Raw genomic sequence first — 22519 nt, 5'->3', positions numbered from 1 at the left:
AATAAAAATGGGTTTTATGTCGAGCTGTCCTTACTTTTTTGGGTTGATAGGTAAGCTATGTCGAGCTGTCTTACCCTTTGGTTTGATAGATAAACACTTTTTTAGGCTTCAAAGTGTCCCGGAACCATCATATTCTATACTACTGTCACACTTAAAGGTCAAATGTTAAAAAGTCTACATTTCGTGTCCGCTCCATAACTTTTTTAACCGCTGATTTTTTTTTGAAATAACTTGGACCAAGTCATCACCATAATGAGACAATTTGCAGATCGCAATAATTGGGTTGCTACCCCAAATGTCAAGGTCATACTTAAAGGTCAAAATTTAAAAGTCTTCATTTCATAATAAAAAGTCTACATTTCCTGTCAAAGATTTTAAAATCACTTGGCACAAATGATCCCCACCATGACACAATCTGCAGAGATCAACATTCATGTCCACTGCGGAAGGGGATTTAGCTGTCATTCAGACTGCCTTGTTTGATATAATTGTACAAAGACGTTTAGCTAGTGAAAATGCCAGAATGGGATGTTTTGTTTCCTGTGTTTCGGATGCCAAGAGTTAAATAAAAGATATTGTTTACTGTTAGTAGGTTTATAGTAGTATCTGTTTCTATTTGGTCAACATTTAATTTAACTATAACCATGATCCAGAAAAGGAAATTTTTATACTTGTGTTTAACAAACACCCTCTTGTTTTTAATGATTATTAGGACTTTTTTCAGTACATTATCCTTTTTTATGTGTCTATCATAATGGTGTCTTATTCTTACTATCCATTAAAGGCAAGAAAGGGGGGGGGGGTATGTATTGTTTTGACATTTCTTGTTCATATTAAAGCTGATGCAGAGTACAAGCAATATCTTTGTTAAATATTGTTTTGTAATATTTATCAAACATGTCAAAATTGTATTTCAAAGTAAAATATTGTGATGTGAACAAAGAAAATAATTAACAAATTACAAAACAAACCTTACAGTCCATTTAAGTTATCAAAAATGGTCAATATAATGCAAAAATAGCCCCTACTGTGTTAGTAACTTAGTAGAAATATTTTTATAAATCCTGCAAACTCAGTTATTAATGGCACATAACATGTAAATGATTACTTTAATCATTTTACTCTTCTTAAAAAACAAATAACTTTGATTTTCTTGAAACATTTTGGCTCAACTGGAGGAATGCAGCTTTCAAATCTGTGTTTGTCTTAATCATGATATTTATCAAACAGAGAAAATTAACAAACCTGTGTTTAATTGCCACACAAACACTGCAGCACACTTCATCATGGTTTTTGCAATATCCGTCAATGTATTGTTCATAATGACTTCCACATTCCACTGATCTTTTTCCCTGGACTTGATCTGTGTCACCTAGAAGCTCATTAACTTCTGTGATCTCCACAATCTGATGTTTACGTAATGCTGCAAACTTGTTGTGGTCATTTAAACAGTCCTGACAAACATATGTTGTACAGTCCACACAATATTTGAGGGCCACAGTTGTCCTCTCTGCTTCAGAGCATATAGTACAGTTAATATACTCCTCAGACTCAGTAATCCCAGGTGTTGTATCCTCTTTCCCTGCCATATCTCTACTGACGGTTGCTACAAACACAGCAATGTTTTATAAAATAAACTTTATGATTTTAACTTCATTGTGCATAATCAATACTTAACCATGTTATGAAAAATGACACCACTGAATCTTTCAAGTGTATCTGCTAATAATGTCTTTATGTATTGATAATAAATGTTTCAAGTTAAATCCGTTCAATAATTCAATGGCAGAAATTTTTTATTTTTGAAATCTTTTTTTTGTCCCTTACAAATACTTCAGACAACCACATAATGAAAAATGACACCATTGAATCTTTCAAGTTTATTTGCTATTTACTTCTTTATGTATCAACGATAAATGATTTATGTTAAATCCATTCAATACTGTTGAATGGCAGAAACTTTTTAATTTTATTTTCAACAGATTTTATATTCCCAATGCTAATTTGAAGTTTTCTTCTTGCCCATTGTTCAGTTATTAATAAGGAAGCCGAAGATTGAGGAAAACCATTGACTTTCATAGTCAAAACATACAAGTGTTATAAGATACAAATACCTGATGTTCATATTTAACCTTAACAATGCCAGAGTGACATATAGCCTGTCATGAAACAATTTTCAATTTATATAATCATTTAAGAGGTACATTTAGTGATTATGTTTAAAAATGAGAATTTTTGTGATATGACTGTGTGAATTTTTAGTATAATTAATAAATAAAGGCATTAGATAGGAACCCTTCTTACGCCAAACAAACATCTGTCACTTGTTGATATTGCAGCCATAAAATTGAAAATGTGAAAGGCTATTCACGAATGACATAAATGCTCTGAAATTGTCAGAAATAAGATTTTGACTCAAGGATTTCAGTTAATTTTGGCACCATGGTTTTGACTGAATTTAATTTTCTTGTAAATTTCAGCTAGCGAAATTCTTTAGATGAACTGTAACCTAGTTTTTTATTAGCTCACCGTCACAAAGTGACATGGTGAGCTTTTGTGATCACTTTTTGTCCGTTGTCGGTCCGTTGTCCGTAAACTTTTACTTTAAACGACATCTCCTCATAAACCGCTAAGCCAATTTCATCCAAACTTCACAGGAATGGTCCATTGGTGGTCACCTTCAAAGACTTTAATTCCATGCAGAACTCTGGTTGTCATGGCAACCGAAAGAAAAAACTTAAAATATTTTCTTTTAAAAAACCAAAAGACCTAGAGCTAAGATATTTGGCATGAAACGTCTTCTAGTGAGTGTCTATCAAGTTTGCTCTAGGGTCAAAAATGGCCCTGCCCCAGGTGGTCATTGCTTTTCCTTATATGTATATAGTAAAAACTTAAAAAATCTTCTTTTAAAAATCCAAAAGAGCTAGAGCTTAAATATTTGGCATGAAACATTGTCTGATCAGTGTCTACCAAGTTTGTTCAAATGAAAGCCCTGGGGTCAAAATTGGCCCCACCCCGGGGGTCATTGCTTTTCCTTATATGTAAAAACTTTAAAAAAAACTTCTTTTAAAAGCCCAAAGAGTTAGAGCTTAGATATTAAGCATGAAACATCTTCTGGTGTCTGTCTACCAAATTTGTTCAAATAAAAGCCCCAGGGTTAAAGTGACATTATGGTCAGAAAGTAGCACTGAATGTCATAAAATTAAGTAACAAAATGTCCATACACAATAATAAACCACTTTATATGAACTAATTGCTGGAAAGCAACAGAAGGAAAATATGGTTCAGGTAATTTTTTCGGAGCTATAATATGACACCAAAACTTAAAAGCTCTCAAGAAATAAAAATAAAACAATTGAAGTGTATAATGGGCCTTTCAAGAATACATTTGTAAATTTTTTACATTGAGTAGTGAACAGTGGAGTTTAGTCTGGCTGAGGGTAATGTTTATTTGAGATAACTAATACCCCTGACCTTGAACCATTTGGACAGTCAAACCTATGTTAAAGACCAACTCTGAATAAAGTCAACCATGTAGATAAAGGCCACTTTTTGGCAACCATACATTGGTAAAATGGAATAAAGTAACCTCCAAATAAAGACCACTTGTCTATAAAGACCATTAGTTGTCTCTCCATTTGTTGACCTTTGTTCACAGGTTTAACTGTATCTATATATATTTCCAGTACTGTTGATGATGAGGATGAGTTACTATACGGAGATGAAGATACGTCTAACCTTGATACATCTGCTAATATCAGTATGAAAGAGGAAACAAAATCTAGGTATGCTTACTACTTAATATGTTGTTATAGTTGTCTAATAATAAGTTAAAGGGATAGCTGTATTAAAATAGTAGCCAAGAGATTAGAGCCTGACCAGGATGTATGAAAATAGATCAGGCTGGCCTGAGTCTATACTGTTGGCATGGTTAGTCATTTTGAAATCTAGCCTTAGTAGAATTATTATATTATTATACTCCCACCACAAAATGTTCGGGGGGGGAGGGGGCGGGGAGTTCCGTCTGGCCATCTCCATTATCGTGTCCGCTCTATAAATCCTATACCAATTGAAGGATTTTCTTCAAACTTGGCTCAAATGTTCACCTCAACAAGGGGATGTGCAGAACCCATGTTGCCCATGTGTCAGCTCAAGGTCAAGGTCACAATTGAAGGTCAAATATCAAACAATCAAATATTAGACAGTATGTCGTGTCCGCTCTGTAAGTCCTACACTAATTGAAAGATTTTCTTCAATCTTGGCTCAAATGTTCACCTCAACAAGGTAATGTGCAGAACCCATGTTACCCTTTTGCCGGCTTAAGGTCAAGGTCACACTTGAAGGTCAAAAATTGACTTAGAAAATATTCTTAAATTTTAACATGTATTTGAATATTTCTGAAACTAGAAAAGGTATTTGCTTGAAACTTAAAATATATATGAAGTGTCACAATTAAGATATGCAGGTCAAGTTTCATAACTCTGTATTGCATTTTGACAAAGTTATGCCCCTTTTTAAGTCTTCAAATTTACATACAATCAAATATTAGACAATATGTCGTGTCCGCTCTATAAATCCTATACTAATGGAAGAATTTTCTTCAAACTTTACTCAAATGTTCACCTCAACAAGGTTATGTGCAGAACCCATGTTACCTTTGTGCCGGCTTAAGGTCAAGGTCACACTTGAAGGTCAAAAATTGACTTAGAAAATGTTCTTAAATTTTAACATGTACTTGAATATTTCTGAAACTAGCACAGGTATTTGCTTGAAACTTAAAAGATATATGAGGTGTCACAAATAAGATATGCAGGTCAAGTTTCATAACTCTGTATTGCATTTTGACAAAGTTATGCCCCTTTTTAAGTCTTTAAATTTACATACAATCAATACTAGACAATATGTTGTGTCCGCTCTATAAATTCTATACTAATGGAAGGATTTTCTTCAAACTTTACTCAAATGTTCACCCCAACTGGGCAATGTGCAGAATCCATCTTACCCTTGTGCCAGCTTAAGGTCAAGGCCACACTTGAAGGTCAAAAATTGACTTAGAAAATGTTTAGTACATTGGGAAAATGAAAGGTTATTTGTAAATGTTTCAAACATGATTTGACAATATACATTTATACTATTACCTGTACAATTAGTCTTTTTTTCACCAGAGATAATTTCTTTTTATGTTTATATTTATTTGTGCCACTAAAGATATTCTCTTAACCACCTTTCCAAGTCGTCTTCTGTCAAGGACATTGGTAGGGGTATGAATCATATTCACGGATGTTCTAGTTATTATCAAAATTAAGTTTGAATTTAAGTACATGTATATAAGTGATGTGTTAGGTATTAATAGTTTATGAATATATAATTATATTGTATGTAATGATCATTTAGGACTGTAGGGTTCCAAATTAGAAAACTTATACATGTATATAAAATAAATCGCATCATACACTGTGAAACAAAGAAATAAGAAGAAAAAACTTATTTGCCTTGCTTAAATTGTGTTTTTTTTTGTGTTTTGGCATGGCGTACATGAATAACTAGCAGTCCAAGTATTGCTGGCTGTGTGGGTTCAAACCTTAATAAAGGCAACCACTGTTTCCTTAAGCAGGGAACTGTACACTTATTGAATATATTGATTGTTTATTTTATATAATAGCAAGAAGTCTCGGAAGAAGGAATTGAAGATGTCATATTGGGTAGCTGTTGCACGAGAAAATGGATCTTTAGAAGTTTGTATTTGTTAAAATATAAATGTGATAGGATTTTAAATTAAATATGATAGGATCAGGCATGCATAAACAAATCAATATTTTATGACAGTTTCTTTTCCTTAGAAGCTTAATGCTTCTTTTCTTAGGCATTTTAAAGTTTTAAATGAATCCAAACAAACACACAATTCTCCATTCATTTGAATTGAAATATGGCAAACAATACATGAAATTAAATATGAATGAAAAATTATATATCCAATGAAAAATGATAATGTACTTGAATTTGTCAAAATCTAGATGACACCACCCAAGAGACTGTTATGTCTTTTATGTAAGAGATTGTTATGTCTTTTGTGTAAGAGATTATGTCTTTTGTGTAAGAGATTGTTATGTCTTTTGTGTAAGATATTGTTATGTCTATTGTGTAAGAGATTGTTATGTTCTTTGTGTAAGAGATTGTTATGTTCTTTGTGTAAGAGATTGTTATGTCTTTTGTGTAAGAAATTGTTATGTCTTTTGTGAAAGAGACTTACGTCTTTTGTGTAAAAGATTGTTATGTCTTTTGTGGAAGAGACTGTTATGTCTTTTGTGGAAGAGATTGTTATGTCTGTTGTGTAAAAGATTGTTATGTATTTTGAGTAAAAGATTGTTATGTCTTTATAGTATCAACAGTTTATATCTCAGTAAAAATAGTTATAGAAATTTTAACACCTTGACAAAGTATTTTTTTATTCACAAGAAGTCATCACAAATAATGAAATATTTCAGATATTGAGTTTACCAGACTTTAAGATAGCATACTATGTGAAGACGTTCCCCATTGGCCAGAAAGTATTGGTTGACACAGGAAGTTTGAAAGAAATAAGTGCCAGCAAATCTGGGTGAGATATCTACTTATTCGATAACATTCTTTTATAAATTATATATAATTATAAAGTTACTAGGCGACATAAATAAAAACAATATTCTTTGTTTAAAAATAAAATTTAGCAGCAGCTGTGTACGTCGGATATATAAAATATTCTCAGTTGTTGTATGAAATTTTTATGAATTTTTTATGAAAGATATAATGCACATAATTTTATATGTATATCTACTTTCAGGTCTGGGTTGAGTCAAGACAAGACAGTTACTGATAGCATGTATAATATACATGAGGTGTTACTTGTTGGATTAGGACAGCGGAAATCTAGACCATACCTGCTGGTAAGATGATAAATGTATTTTATTGTAGAGAAAAATTGTTAGTCGTGCAGTTATCAGACCATGTATGTAGAGAAGCATGATTTGTAAACAACATTATTAGGGGTATCAGTGGGCAAGTGGTTAAGGTTGTTGACTTCAAACCACTTGTCTCTAATTGCTGTAGATTTAAATCCCGCCAGGACTTTGTTTTCTTTTATGTGAGGAAGCTATCCAGCCATCTGATGGAACTTAGGTGGTTCTACTCAGGCACCCCCTTACCATACTCTTAAATGGACCTGTTCATCTGGCAATATGGACTTAATCGTTTATCATGATATGCCAGGTAACATTGATCTGCACTGGTCACATGGGTGATATGAACTAAACCATTTATCATGATGTGCCAGCTTAAGTTGGTTTGAACTGGTCACATGGGCAATATGAACTAAACCATTTATCATTATGTGCCAGCTAACATTGATCTGCACTGGTCACATGGGTGATATGAACTAAACCATTTATCATGATATGCCAGCTTAAGTTGGTCTGCACTGGTCACATGGGCAATATGGACTTAACCATTTATCATTATGTGCCAGCTAACATTGATCTGCACTGGTCACATGGGTGATATGAACTAAACCATTTATCATTATGTACCAGCTTAAGTTGGTTTGAACTGGTCACATGGGCAATATGAACTAAACCATTTATCATTATGTGCCAGCTAACATTGATCTGCACTGGTCACATGGGTGATATGAACTAAACCATTTATCATTATGTACCAGCTTAAGTTGGTCTGCCTTGGTCACATGGGCAATATGAACTACACCATTCCTCACGATGTGCCAGCTTAAGTTGGTCTGCACTGGTCACATGGGTGATATGAACGTAACCATTTATCATGATGTGCCAGCTTAAGTTGGTCTGCACTGGTCACATGGGCAATATGAACTAAATCATTTATCATGATATACAAGGTAACATTGATCTGCACTGGTCACATGGGTAGATTCAGTTGCCACCAACATGCTATTAAAGCTGTTATTCTTCTTATGGTATGAATAAAATTTCGTCACTTGTTGTCATAAATATAGTAAAATGGTCCGGTCTACAAAGGCTTGTCTCAAGGTATATTATATGATCTTCATGGGTTTTGTAATGTGATTTATTTTCAGGCCAGGGTAGAAGATGGTTTATTGATCTATGAAGCATTCCCGTATTATCAGTCAAAGGAAGACAATCACCTTAAAATACGATTTAAGAAAGTCCAGCATAATTTGATTCTGAAGGAACGTAAGGTAAAGTTCCGAAAGAGAGGCGAAGAGATCTTAGATGAATTTGATGAATTTAAAACTGATCAAGGACAGTGGTTCTGGTACTTTGATGATATTTCAGGCTATAGTGGAGTAAGTACTTGATAAGATTTTATTTATTATAGACATTATAGGCTTGATTGAACGCCGCCTTTCCTTGTTGATATTGTTTATCATGTTTTGAGATGGATACATATGTAATGAGAACATCAGTGAAAATATGTTTTTGCCTGTTTGTGGTTTATAAGTAATTATTCTGTTCTGATATACACAATACAAATTTGGTAATATGTCATTTTATGAAACCCTTGATCAATAGTTTACAATTATATTTTACATTATGAATAAGTTAAATGCATAGTTTCTTAAAGTGAATACCTTTTGCACTAATTTTAAACATTTTACTTTTGTGAGAAAGCATATAAGGGCAATAGCTATAATTTATCATGTTCCATTCCCTTTCTTTTATCAAGTGTGACTCAAGCAGATTATTTTGAAAATCATAAGAAAATGTTATCTTTTATTCCTGTTGTGGACAATTTCATTGTAAAGCCAATTCTTTCCCTTTTGTATAAAAATGAAGTAACATTGCAGAGTTACTCATTTAAGACAATGCCTGAATTTAATTTCTTTAACATTAAATGTTTTTTGCTTACTTATAGTTTTTTTTGCAGACTGTATGTTAACATGTATGTATTATTTCAGGTATTTATTTGTGGACCATATCCACACTGGTTGTTTATGACACAGAGAGGGTCCCTTAGGATACATCCCATGGGACTAGATGGTGCCATCACATGTTTTGCTCCATTTCATAATGTGAATTGTCCCAAAGGTTTTCTCTACTTTAATAAACAGGTAATACAAATTGACAAATGTAATTTTTATGCTCCCCGAAAAATTTCGGGGGAGCATATAGTCCGCGCCTTGTCCGTCCTTCCGTCCGTCCTTCCGTCTGTCTGTGTGTCCGTCCGTTGCCTTGTCCGGAGCATAACTTGAAAACCCTTGGAGATAATTTGTTGAAACTTCATACAGTGGTAGAGGGCATTGAGGGGGAGTGCAGTGTCAAAGAACCATAACTCTATATTGCCCGGTTTTTGAATTATCTCCCCTATAGAAAAATCTTGTCCGGGGCATAACTCTAAAACTATAAGAGATATCAACATGAAACTTTGTAGGTGAATAGATCTCAATGGGTAGATGTGCAGTGCATAAGAACAATAACTCTTTTTGTCCTAATTTTGGAGTTATTGCCCTTTGTTTATTTTAACACTTTGAACTTTGTCCGGAACATAACTCTAAAACTATAAGAGATAACAAGATGAAACATTGTTGGTAGATAGATCTCATTGAGTAGAGGTGCAGTGCAAAAGAACCATAACTCTGTTAAGCCTCATTTTTGAATTATCTCCCCATTTAGAAAAATCTTGTCCAGGACATAGCTGTAAAACTATAAGAGATATCAACATGAAACTTTGTAGGTAGATATATCTCAATGGGTAGATGTGCAGTGCACAAGATTCATAACTCTGCCTTGCCTAATTCTGGAGTTATTGCATTTTGTTTATTTTTACTTTTTGAAATTGTCCGGGACATTACTCGGAAATCATAAGAGACATCATCAAGAAACTTTGTAGGTTGATAGATCACATTGATTAGAAGTGCCGTGCAAAGAACAGTAACTCTGCCTTGCCTAATTTTGGAATTATTGCACTTTGAACTTTTTCCAGGGACATAACTCTGAAACTACAAGAGGTGTACTTTCTGTGTCCAAAACCTATTTGGGGAGCATCACCCAGCTCAAACCGGGCTCTTGTTTATATGGTAATACAACTTATTGTTACCATGCATATTTCAACCATTTTTTAGCCTGACTAATTGAAGAATACGAGGACTATTGTACTCACCCAGGTATCAAACTTTGGTTATTTTTTTGCGTGCAAGTATCTTTAAAACTACTAAAGGGAATGGGTTGAAACTTCACACATTTCTTTGAGTATAATAGAAGGTCATATAACAGGACCATAACACTAACCTTGTTTTCGCAGAATTGTGACCCCTTTTTGTGTCGTCTTGAAAAGGTGACATATAGGGGTTACTTTTCGGCGGCGTCTGTGTCGGCGGCGTCGTCGTCGGCGTCCCCTAAAGCTTGTCCGGAGCATAACTCAGTCACTTTAAGTCTGATTGACTTCAAACTTGGTATGCATGCTTCTTTCAATAACCCGGAGTGCAGTGCACAAGGACCGGTACTCTGCAGTTCTTATTTTTTGAGTTATTGCCCTTTGTTAATTTTCATACTTTAATTTTGTCCGGGCCATTTCTCTTCAACTAAAAAAGCTATGGACTTGAAACTTCATAGGATGATAGATCTCATTAAGAAGAAGTGCAGTGCACAAGAACCGGTACTCTGCACTTCCTAATTTTTGAGTTATTGCCCTTTGTTAATTTTCATACTTTATTTTTGTCCGGGCTATTTCTCCTAATGTATAAAAGCCATGGACTTGAAACTTCATAGGATGATAGCTCTCATTAAGAAGAAGTGCAGTGCACAAGAACAGTTACTCTGCATTTCTTATTTTTTTAGTTATTGCCCTTTGTTTATTTTCATACTTTAATTTTGTCCTGGCCATTTCTCCTTAAGAATAAAAGCTATGGACTTGAAACTTCATAGGATGATAGATCTCATTAAGAAGAAGTGCAGTGCACAAGAATCGGTACTCTGCATTTCTTAATTTTTGAGTTATGGCCCTTTGTTTATTTTCATACTTCATTTTTGTCCAGGCCATTTCTCCGAAAGTATTAAAAAGTTATGGACTTGAAACTTTATATGTGATAGATCTCATTAAGAAAAAGTGCAGTGCATAAGAACTGATACTCTGCATTTCTTATTTTTTGAGTTATTGCCCTTTGTTGATTTTCTAACTTTATTTTTGTCCTGGTCATTTCTCCTCAAGTATGAAAGCTATGGACTTAAAACATCATAGAATGATAGATCTTATTGATAAGAAGTGCAGTGCACAGAAACTGCTGCTCTGCACTTATTATTTTTTTAGTTATTGCATATTTCATTTTTGTCCTGGCTATTTCTCCTAAACTACATTGTTCACAAGGCGACACATCCGACTCGCGGAGTTCTAGTTTAACTTGAAATATTCTACATTAGCCAGACTCATGTTTTGCCATTAAGCACTGATAATAGTTGAGCACACTGTCCTATTGATAGCTCTTGTTTTGATATCTATTTATTTGTGTGCACAATATTTGAACCTTAGATGGCTTTTCTTAAGTACAGGAGGCACACTTACAATTGTATCCTAGCATATAAATTAGATTTGTGTTCAACTACTTGTCATTTTGAATGTATAACATATCAGAAAGGATATTAATCTTGGTATCTTTTCATGTATATTATAATTAAAATTGTCAATTTGTTTTATTATTCAAATTATTTTGGTTTTGTTTTGTTTTCAGGGAGAACTACGAATTTCAGTATTACCAACTCATTTAACATATGATGCTCCATGGCCTATACGTAAAGTTCCATTAAGATGTACACCTCATTTTATCATTTATCATACAGACAGCAAGGTAAGGCAAACACAGCTGTCAATTCTTTTCTTTTATCTGTAGCTGAAAATGGCTGTAAATGTATATTTATTCAAGTAAGCAGTATGTCCTTAAGAAAGATAAGTCTGAAACTTAAAATATAAAGGTGCTTTTTTCAAGTTCTACAGGGTAATTTTTTGTATTTTTGAATAATATACCATTGTTTATTGATTATATTCTAATTTATTCCATTTACAAGACCACTTTGATAATTGTTAAATATTGCTATTTTAATTCTTTGGAGATAGCTGCTGAGTATTGACTTGATTCTTCTACAGCAAGGCTGTACTTTATTATTGTCTATAGCAAGTAATATCTTGGTCATTTTGGCATTATAAATATTTGATCCTTGAAATTTCATTTTTATTTCAGACTTATGCTGTAGTCATGCATACACCTGATATTGGCAACAAATTGCCCAAAGTTACATCAGAAGAAAGAGAATTTGATGTCTTTGAAAAAGGTATAGAATAAAATTAATGAAAATACCGTGCTGAAAAAGCATTTCCACACCTAAGATTTAACGTAACTATTTATGGATATTCTGTAACAAATAATTGAACTTTTGCATCAACTTTGTATTTAAGCCATAATTTAATACTTTTTATTTAGAGAAATGCAATATATTTCTTATTCAATACATGTATCAGGTAAATGTGAAATGAAAACATAATTATGATGTTTAGGATAGATTTGGTAATTTGTTACTATCATTGTAATGTGGTTTAGACTCAAAAATGACAGATTTTTTGTTGCCATTTTCAGATGAGAGATTTGTCTATCCAACAGCACAGAAGTTTTCCTGTCAACTTTACAGTCCAACATCGTGGGAAGTTGTGCCAAATACACAGTAAGTCTATTCTAAATTAATCAAAGTCCAAGTGCCCTATTTTGTATTTAGAGTACATACCCAAATACCATAGAATTGTAACCAGGTGTTCTGTTTGCTATAGGTAAAAAGGTGTTTGTTAATTGATTAAAATGAAACAAATTACTGGAAGTAAAATAAAGTGATGATACAGAAAAATTTTCACAAAATAATAAATCTACTTTAATGTATTAAAATTAGACAGCAAGTCGTCATTTGGCTACTGGAATTCAATATATAGGACATAGAAGTACCACTGTTACCACGGTATCGTTTCTGTTCTTAATAATCATGTAAACGTTTACAAATAAATGTAAACATTGGAGCCTTATCGATGATATCTATTAAAACTAAAACCTCTTTCTAAAATTTGTTTTACTTTGTGAATTGTATTTTTCTTCATTCTATATAAATGCACAAAAAACTGTGAAGGTTGACAATATTATGAAAGGTATTCTTTTTTCTTCAAGTTTCTCTAGACAGGCAGTTATAACTGCCTAAAATATATACCATCAACAATTATTGTACAGTCCAGTGCTAACTGGACTGTGAATTGTGCGACCCTAGTTAGATTAGATTCCCAATTGGTGCAAGTCACTTTTAGGTCACTTTCGTTGTGAATCCTAAATTCATTCTTACATACATTTAATGTGTCCTACATTGATGTTACAAATGTACTAACAACTACATGGTCTTTTTGAAAATAGTATTGTTTTCCCAATCCACAGGAAAAAGTTCCCAATTGAAAGTTACAAAATGAAAATATTGAATGAAAACTCTTAAAATCTTTGCAAATCAGGGCTTTTTCACTGTTATGGTGCTTGAATGGATGCCATCCTAGACAGTGATGCTTTATTATATCACCGCAAAGTCATGCATTTTTCCCAGTTTTTAACAAAACATCGCTGAAATTCCCAATTCCATGGGTATGTGTCATGTTCCCCAAATCCTGGAAAAATCCCTGATTTGTGTTACATTTGCATCATCGTATGTACATTCTTGTACATGAGACATTATAAACTAGACTTCATATGAAAGAAAGAGAAAATGCAATGTATGTTTTTATCATACTTTATTTACTCAATAACAATACAACAAAATAGCACATATTTTCAGTAACATTCAGCACAAAGTTCATGATAAAATTAACAATTGTCATTCATGTCTAGACAGCTCACACATGACACTGGTCCATTCTTCTGCTGCTTTATCTGTACCAGAAATTCTTGTATTTGTTGTAATCACTGATGTCGTCTGCTGCTCACTATCGGCCTCAATTGTTGACTTGATTGTTCTAGCTGTGTTCTGAACCTGAAATAAGGATTGAAAAAAATATATGAACATTGTTATGATGATGATAAATTTTATCTCGATATTTATCTTGATGATAAATGAAACAATGAAGAAATTGAACGGACACAAGGGCTTAAAGCTTATTTTCGATGTTCTTTCCAAGACAGATTGAACAAATACAAATTTAGCTCTGAAATACCAGTATCTTCATGTAAATGATAAATATAACAATTGCTATAACTTGTGATAATAGAATTACACAAATATAGAATTTATGCTCTGAAATCCTGTTTACTTCATATAAATTATGAATATATCAATTGGTATATTAAACTTGTGATAATAGAATGAAAGAAAGCATGTATACCTGAGCCCATTTGTCACTGGAGTAATGCTGGTACATGTTACATACACCTTCTGTGACTGATACACGCAGCAGCAGACGTAAATGGTGAGACTGGTTCTCTGCTATACTTGACATCATAGACTGGCATCCTAGATTTTCTAGCTGGCCATCTGCAATAATAAAGAAAAATATTAAAATCTTTATTGTCATTGATAAAAGATATAACAAATACACTGTCTTTTTTGCTGTAAAATATGCAGTATTTTAAGTAATAAACTGGTAACAAATAGATAAAGAACAAGGCTATGAAATGCTTCATTGACATGATAAGAGTGAAATATATAAAGGCTCTTTTCCAAAAAGAATAAAAAAATGAATGTATTACCTAAAAGTGAAATGATTAAGTCACTGTTGTTAAGGGCAACCAGTTGTTGTTGGAGAGTTTTGGCAGCTGAGATAATATCCATGTTTTTGTTGTAATACAGCTTGGATGTAGTTATTTCTTTGGCTTGTGTTTATAATATGATGGCTTGGGACAGATTACCAAGAATATTTATAGCTGGAGACATCTTATTGTTTCATGGACATATAATTATCATTTAATTATCTTTATCAGTTTGGTTTTAATTATTTGACCACATCTTATATCAGTATGATAATTACCACTTTGATCTTTCTCTCATCAAAGAAACTTCAAATAATTGTAAAGGTGTTAATTAAAGTTATTGATTATTATAATTAAGAAAATGTGTATGATAATTAAGGATTTTAATTATAGTCATTAGAAAATAACCGGTGGTTAATGTACATGTAATTGGCATGATACTTAATTGGTCTGATTAAGTTAATAAAAAAATAACATGGATAATTAGAGGTATCAATATTGGAAAACAATATCTTTAGCATTTATTTAAAAAATTGTATTTTGTGTTTTTTTTAAAATTATGGGCTCATTAATTAAGGTATTCGCGAAGGAAATTTTTCATATTTTCTTCTATGGTATTTTCCAACAACCAATGAAATTGAAGTATTCTCAAATTAACAGAAATACAACAATATGATTGGTCACAATTATCGTGTACAGTAAAAGGTTTATTCTCTTCTATTTTCGTAAATTTAAAATACTTTTCGTCTCGTTTAACATCATTATATGTGGTGGTTGGTCCATCTATCCGATTCTGAAGAAGGTTTGAGTGATCTATCAGTGCGTGGTCCGCGAGCTCACATTTTCTCCGGCAAAAAGGCGAATGTATTAAAATATAATCAATGCCGTAAAATGAAACTTTATAAGATAAATACTAGGTAGTCTAACTAGACAAAACTTTTTTGATGTATTAGGTTAAGACGCGAACATATAAACAATACGCGAGGGGTAGTTGCCTAAGCTATATACTACAGTATAGTATACTGTATGTTAGTTTTGACAAATATTTTATGTTTTAAATTTTTGAGTCAGTGCACAGCCTTTGTATAAAGTGTACATAACCTATTTTATGTGTTTATTTTTAAAAAGTGGCCCTAATAAGTGGCCGTGAAACGGTGCTAGTGAGAAGTTTATTTATTTATTTATTTTGTAATTTTATTGCTATGTAATTTTAATTGAATAATTTCTTAAATAGGCTGTGCACTAGACTATTTTAACCATACAGTCTCATGGTTATTATCAAAATTGGGAGGTGCTGGCTACAGATTACCCATAATGTCAAAAAGACTCCATATTGTATATATCCCTTTGCCCCCCGCCCCGTGTTATTTATTATCTATTTTTTTTTATTCTTGTATATATAAACTAGTATCCTTAATACTAGTAAACGTGAACCCGTGCCCCCATATGGAGCAATACGTTTATCACGGGTTCACTCAAGCATGAGATTTTCTTAAATATGTTACATAAAGACTATCTCATCACATTATGGGTAACCAAGTTATTATTATTAGCCATATTTGGGACTTAGATTTTTTCTTATTCTTCTATGAATTGTTTAAGTAATAGAAGATTAATTATTATGTGTGATATCTAGATGCATAATAATTTATAGACCATGAGACAGTGATAAATAGATAAGGCCATTTCCACCACATTTTAACTATCATATTTGTTTTAATCTTGAAATAAAGTTGGTAAAAACACGTATACATTGGATGCAACGGGCACCCGCAAAATTTCTATCCAGTCCGCGCGACAAACTTGTCGAAATAGGTCAATACAAAACTTGCAGAATTTTCAAGAAAATCGGATTGACCTCCTTATTTTGTAAACAGAGAATTTTCGGCCAATGAGAACAAAGGAGGCAATCCTCTCTAAACCAATCAAAATTAACTTTATAAAGCGGGTGTTCGGTAGAACTTACAAAATTTACAAAATTTAAAACAAAGTCTGCTAATTACAAACATGTAATTAATTATATGCATCCCAATGTATACGGTTTATAACATTTAAATAGAAACCAACATAAATAACAGTCAGCCCACAATGAATTGGTCAGAATACGTTCCTGACATGCCTTCTTCGCAAGTATGCGAACTCTACAATTATAGGTAATATTTTAAAATTTTTATAGTTATACTAAATATTAGATAGACCTGTTATAAAAGACAGTAACTACTATAAACGTCTTGGCCAATTTTAAAATAAGTGCTTTTTAATAATTTAATTTTAGAATTCTTAATCTTAGTATGGGATTGCCCCATCTTCCTCCCATGGCAGAGGTTGTACGTAGAGACTACCCTGTCATGGGGGATATGGTATGCACATAAACACATGTACGGATATAACAATAAGTAATTAAACATCAGCTCCCCCTTTTTAAAAGGTTATAAATGAAGTATATGCTCGCCCATATGGTCTCTTTCCGGTGGCGAGGGTAAACAAACCCAAACACACACAAGTTTTTTTTGCAGTCTAAATTTTATGTAAACAATTCTTATCACATATCATTCCTTTAGGAAGGAAAATGTAAAATTTTATTACAGTGCTATAAATTAATAATGTAATACACTACCAAGAGAAATTAAGCAAATTGACAAATTTGGTCACTTTAAACATTTAAAAAATCATTTGTGGTCCACCTAATGAAGTTTAATAAAAAGAATATCCTGAGTTAGTTTTTGTATCGTAAACAAAATGTTCAGGTAATTTAACACACATTGAAGAAAGTTCAGATCTACTTAGTTCTTACATGAAGATCTGATTACCACTGTATATATTAATTGTCATATCAATACATTATATCATTATGATTCGGATTTCCTAAGAAAGCTATTTTTAGCAGTTGAACCCGTTTATTACATATAGGCATAAAATAGACAAATCAGTATCAAAATTTTGCTGTTCCTGAAAGTAAAACACATTGTTGATTTTTGTAAGAAAAAAAGTAGTTTGAACTAATTTGAGACAAGTAAACTATATATAACAGACCCATTTTTAGCTCGACTATACGAAGTATATGGAGAGCTGTCCTACTCGCCCCGGTGTCCGCGTCCAGATTTTAGATTAAAGTTTTGGTGCAGTAAAATACTTTTCACTATAACTTTCTCATTTCTTAAGGTATCAACTTCAAACTTCAAATATATGTTCCTTATCATCAACCACATCTTATGTGACAAGGTTCATGACTCTAGCACCAATATTTTCAGATTTATCTCCCCTTGAACTTAGAATTTTCCTTAAAAAATACTATTTTTTAGCTCGACTATACGAAGTATATGGAGAGCTGTCCTACTCGCACCGGCGTCGGCGTCCGCGTCCAGATTTTAGATTAAAGTTTTGGTGCAGTAAAATATTTTTCACTATAACTTTCTCATTTCTTAAGGTATCAACTTCAAACTTCAAATATATGTTCCTTATCATCAACCACATCTTATGTGACAATGTTCATAACTCTAGCACCAATATTTTCAGATTTATCTCCCCTTGAACTCAGAATTTTCCTTAAAAAATAATATTTTTTACTGTTACTTCTTTATTTCTTAAGGGATTAACCTCATACTTCAAATATATGTACCTTATCATCATCCCCATCTTATGTGACAAGGTTCATAACTCTTGCACCAATATTTTCAGATTTATCTCCCCTTGAACTTAGAATTTTCCTTAAAAAATACTATTTTTTACTGTTACTTCTTTATTTCTTAAGGGATCAACCTCATACTTCAAATATATGTACCTTATCATCATCCCCATCTTATGTGACAAGGTTCATAACTCTAGCACCAATATTTTCAGATTTATCTCCCCTTGAACTTAGAATTTTCCTCAAAAAAATACTATTTCTTACTGTTTCTTCTTTATTTCTTAAGGGATCAACCTCATACTTCAAATATATTTACGTTATCATCATCCCCATCTTATGTGACAAGGTTCATAACTCTAGCACCAATATTTTTAGATTTAGCTCCCTTTGAACTTAGAATTTTCCATAAAAAATATTATTTTTTACTGTTACTTATTTTTTTCTAAAGGGATCAACTTCATACTTCAAATGTTTTTACATTATCACCATCCACATCTTATGTGACAAGGTTCATAACTCTAGCACCAATATTGCAAGAATTATCTCTCCAAAAACTTAGATTTTTTTAGTAGAAAAATGTTATTTTTTATTATAACTTTTTTATTTTTAAAGGTATCTACCTCAAACTTCAAATACTTATTCCTTATTATCAATTACATTTTATGTGACAATGTTCATAACTCTTGAAGCAATATTTACAGATTTATCTGTCTTTGAACTTACGATTTTCTTTAAGAAATATGATAACTTCTTTACTTTTTAAGGTATCTACTTCAAACTTCAAATATATATTTCTTATCATTACACAAATGTTGTGTGACAAGGTCCATAACTCTAGCATGACTATTTCTATAATTATTCCCCTTGATCTTGGAATTAATGTTAACAAATGTTATTTTTTTTCTATAACTTAACACATAATTATACATAATGGATTTTTCTTTCATAGTTTTGTCCTCCTTACTGCGTCCAGTATTTTATTAGTCGAGCTTCGCTGTCTCCTGTGACAGCTCTTGTTACTGTTACTTCTTTATTTCTTAAGGGATCAACCTCATACTTCAAATATATGTACCTTATCATCATCCCCATCTTATGTGACAAGGTTCATAACTCTAGCACCAATATTTTAAGATGTATCTCCCCTTGAACTTAGAATTTTCCTCAAAAAGTACTATTTCTTACTGTTTCTTCTTTATTTCTTAGGGGAGCAACCTCATACTTCAAATATATTTACGTTATCATCATCCCCATCTTATGTGACAAGGTTCATAACTCTAGCACCAATATTTTCAGATTTATCTCCCTTTGAACTTAGAATTTTCCATAAAAAATATTATTTTTTACTGTTACTTATTTATTTCTAAAGGGATCAACTTCATAATTCAAATATATTTACGTTATCATCATCCACATCTTATGTGACAAGGTTCATAACTCTAGCACCAATATTGCAAGAATTATCTCCCCATAAACTTACATTTTTTTACTAGAAAAATGTTATTTTTTATTACAACTTCTTTATTTTTAAAGGTATCTACCTCAAGCTTCAAATACTTATTCCTTATTATCAATTACATTTTATGTGACAATGTTCATAACTCTTGAAGCAATATTTACACATTTATCTGTCTTTGAACTTACGATTTTCTTTAAGAAATATGATAACTTCTTTACTTTTTAAGGTATCTATTTCAAACTTCAAATATATATTTCTTATCATTACACAAATGTTGTGTGACTAGGTCCATAACTCTAGCATGACTATTTCTAGAATTATTCCCCTTGATCTTGGAATTAATGTTAACAAATGTTATTTTTTTTCTATAACTTAACACATAATTATACATAATGGATTTTTCTTTCATAGTTTTGTCCTCCTTACTGCGTCCAGTATTTTATTAGTTGAGCTTCGCTGTCTCCTGTGACAGCTCTTGTTACTGTTACTTCTTTATTTCTTAAGGGATCAACCTCATACTTCAAATATATGTACCTTATCATCATCCCCATCTTATGTGACAAGGTTCATAACTCTAGCACCAATATTTTAAGATGTATCTCCCCTTGAACTTAGAATTTTCCTCAAAAAAGTACTATTCTTACTGTTTTCTTTATTTCTTAGGGGAGCAACCTCATACTTCAAATATATTTACGTTATCATCATCCCATCTTATGTGACAAGGTTCATAACTCTAGCACCAATATTTTCAGATTTATCTCCCTTTGAACTTAGAATTTTCCATAAAAAATATTATTTTTTACTGTTACTTATTTATTTCTAAAGGGATCAACTTCATAATTCAAATATATTTACGTTATCATCATCCACATCTTATGTGACAAGGTTCATAACTCTAGCACCAATATTGCAAGAATTATCTCCCCATAAACTTACATTTTTTTACTAGAAAAATGTTATTTTTTATTACAACTTCTTTATTTTTAAAGGTATCTACCTCAAGCTTCAAATACTTATTCCTTATCATCAATTACATTTTATGTGACAATGTTCATAACTCTTGAAGCAATATTTACACATTTATCTCTCTTTGAACTTAGGATTTTCTTTAAGAAATATAATAACTTCTTTACTTTTTAAGGTATCTACTTCAAACTTCAAATATATATTTCTTATCATTACACAAATTTTGTGTGACAAGGTCCATACCTCTAGCATGACTATTTATAGAATTATTCCCCTTGATCTTGGAATTTATGTTAACAAATATTATTTTTTTAATATAACTTAATACATAATTATACATAATTGATTTTTCTTTCATAGTTTTGTCCTCCTTACTGCGTCCAGTATTTTATTAGTCGAGCTTCGCTGTCTCCTGTGACAGCTCTTGCTTAATGGGCAAGATTGTATTGCCAGCCTGCCAGCTTCATGGACAACACCATATTTGTTCTCGAAATCATGAAAATTGCTTCACTCAGTATTGGTTTTTCAGCGGTCAAAATTAGAAACCACATTGCTTTCAAAATTGTGTAAGGTTGCTGATAATTGGCTGTTTGAAAAATCACATAAAGGTGACAACCTACAAGTCATGTATTGCTGATTGTCTGATCCTAATGTGTAGTGTTATTTAGTAACTTAAAAGGGGAGTTAACCAAAATCCAAATTGTTACAAAAAAAATACTGTATTACTTCCCTTTACTATTCATAAAATTAATATTTTCTTTTAAATTCTAAAAGAGGGTTATCATAATATTTAAATAAATGTCTTTTACATAGTATAATGATATATGGGTAATATTTATCAAGATTTAAAATTATTTCTACATTATTTGTAACTTTGTAAATTGTATTTTCTTTTGTTGTATATAAATGTACTTTAGACATGTAAACTCTGACAATATATGAAAAGGTATTCTTTTTTCAAGTTTCTCTAGACAGGCAGTTATAACTGCCTAAATATAAAACAATCTACAGTAATGCTTCAATAGCATGTAATATAGGGTCAATTCCCTCCAACAACTAATAAATACTTTAGATACTGACCATTGTTTGACAAGAATATTATCAAGTAATAATGGAATAACTCTTTCTAATTTAAGTAAATATACTAGCATCATTATGTCCAAGTTTAATTTAAAAAAAAACAACATTGGTTGTGTAAATCTTCAAGCTTATAAATATGATGCATTATATATTTTTGTATGACTTTTTAAGTGTAACTAAAGATGAAAACATGTGTTTAATATACATTGTACCTGTTGCAGTTATAGGAGAAAAAAGGTAGCTTCTGAATTCTAAACTTTTTGTTCAAAACTACATGTAGTTTTAGACAGTTGTGCAGACATTTTCACAAAGTATTTACTTGTGTGTCTTTTTTTAAGCCTTGTGTGATTAAAAATGGCCAAAAAGATGAAAGGAAAAGTCACATAAGTACCATTTTGTGAGTATGTCCGTCCGTCCGCTTTTCTTGTCTGGGACATAACTTTGAAACAACAAGAGGTATCAACATGAAACTTTGTAGGTAGATAGATCTCATTGAGTAGGTATATAGTGCACAAGAATCGTAACTCTGTCTTTCCTAATTTTGGAGTTATTGCCCTTTTATTGCCATTTTGACACTGAACTTTGTCCGAGACATAACCATAAAAACTATAGGAGGTATAAACATGAAACTTTGTAGGTAGATAAATCTCATTGAGTAGGTGTGCAGTGC

General features: G+C 32.0%; 3 protein-coding genes across 3 annotated transcripts in view; 1 reads left to right on the top strand and 2 right to left on the bottom strand.

Moving 5' to 3' along the window:
- Nucleotides 1–1245: 1245 nt before the first annotated feature.
- On the bottom strand, nt 1246–1589 carry LOC132742544 (E3 ubiquitin-protein ligase TRIM33-like; the record flags this gene model as incomplete). The annotated part of the gene is made up of 1 exon (XM_060730979.1): nt 1246–1589. A coding segment is annotated over exon 1 (344 nt), but the record flags the coding sequence as incomplete, so codon positions are not given.
- A 102-nt stretch (nt 1590–1691) lies between these two features.
- Nucleotides 1692–22519, top strand: part of LOC132742543 (cleavage and polyadenylation specificity factor subunit 1-like) — a 32962-nt gene continuing 12134 nt past the window's right edge. The window contains exons 1-10 of the mRNA XM_060730977.1: nt 1692–1738; nt 3687–3785; nt 5663–5735; nt 6486–6598; nt 6821–6923; nt 8084–8314; nt 8927–9079; nt 11693–11809; nt 12200–12290; nt 12593–12677. Of these exons, the coding sequence (XP_060586960.1) occupies nt 1692–1738; nt 3687–3785; nt 5663–5735; nt 6486–6598; nt 6821–6923; nt 8084–8314; nt 8927–9079; nt 11693–11809; nt 12200–12290; nt 12593–12677 (1112 nt within the window). The remainder of the gene's footprint in view (nt 1739–3686; nt 3786–5662; nt 5736–6485; nt 6599–6820; nt 6924–8083; nt 8315–8926; nt 9080–11692; nt 11810–12199; nt 12291–12592; nt 12678–22519) is intronic.
- Nucleotides 13780–14544, bottom strand: LOC132742545 (uncharacterized). The gene is made up of 2 exons (XM_060730980.1): nt 14356–14544; nt 13780–14006 (listed from the first exon to the last, which is right to left on the bottom strand). Exons 1-2 carry the CDS (start codon nt 14542–14544, stop codon nt 13851–13853), a joined length of 345 nt encoding a protein of 114 aa, XP_060586963.1. The 3' UTR covers nt 13780–13850.

This window comes from Ruditapes philippinarum, unplaced genomic scaffold, assembly GCF_026571515.1.
Source record: "Ruditapes philippinarum isolate M1 unplaced genomic scaffold, ASM2657151v2 ctg7228_1_1_1_1, whole genome shotgun sequence".
NCBI lineage: Eukaryota > Metazoa > Mollusca > Bivalvia > Venerida > Veneridae > Ruditapes > Ruditapes philippinarum.
This window is presented reverse-complemented; position numbering and strand designations above follow the sequence as displayed.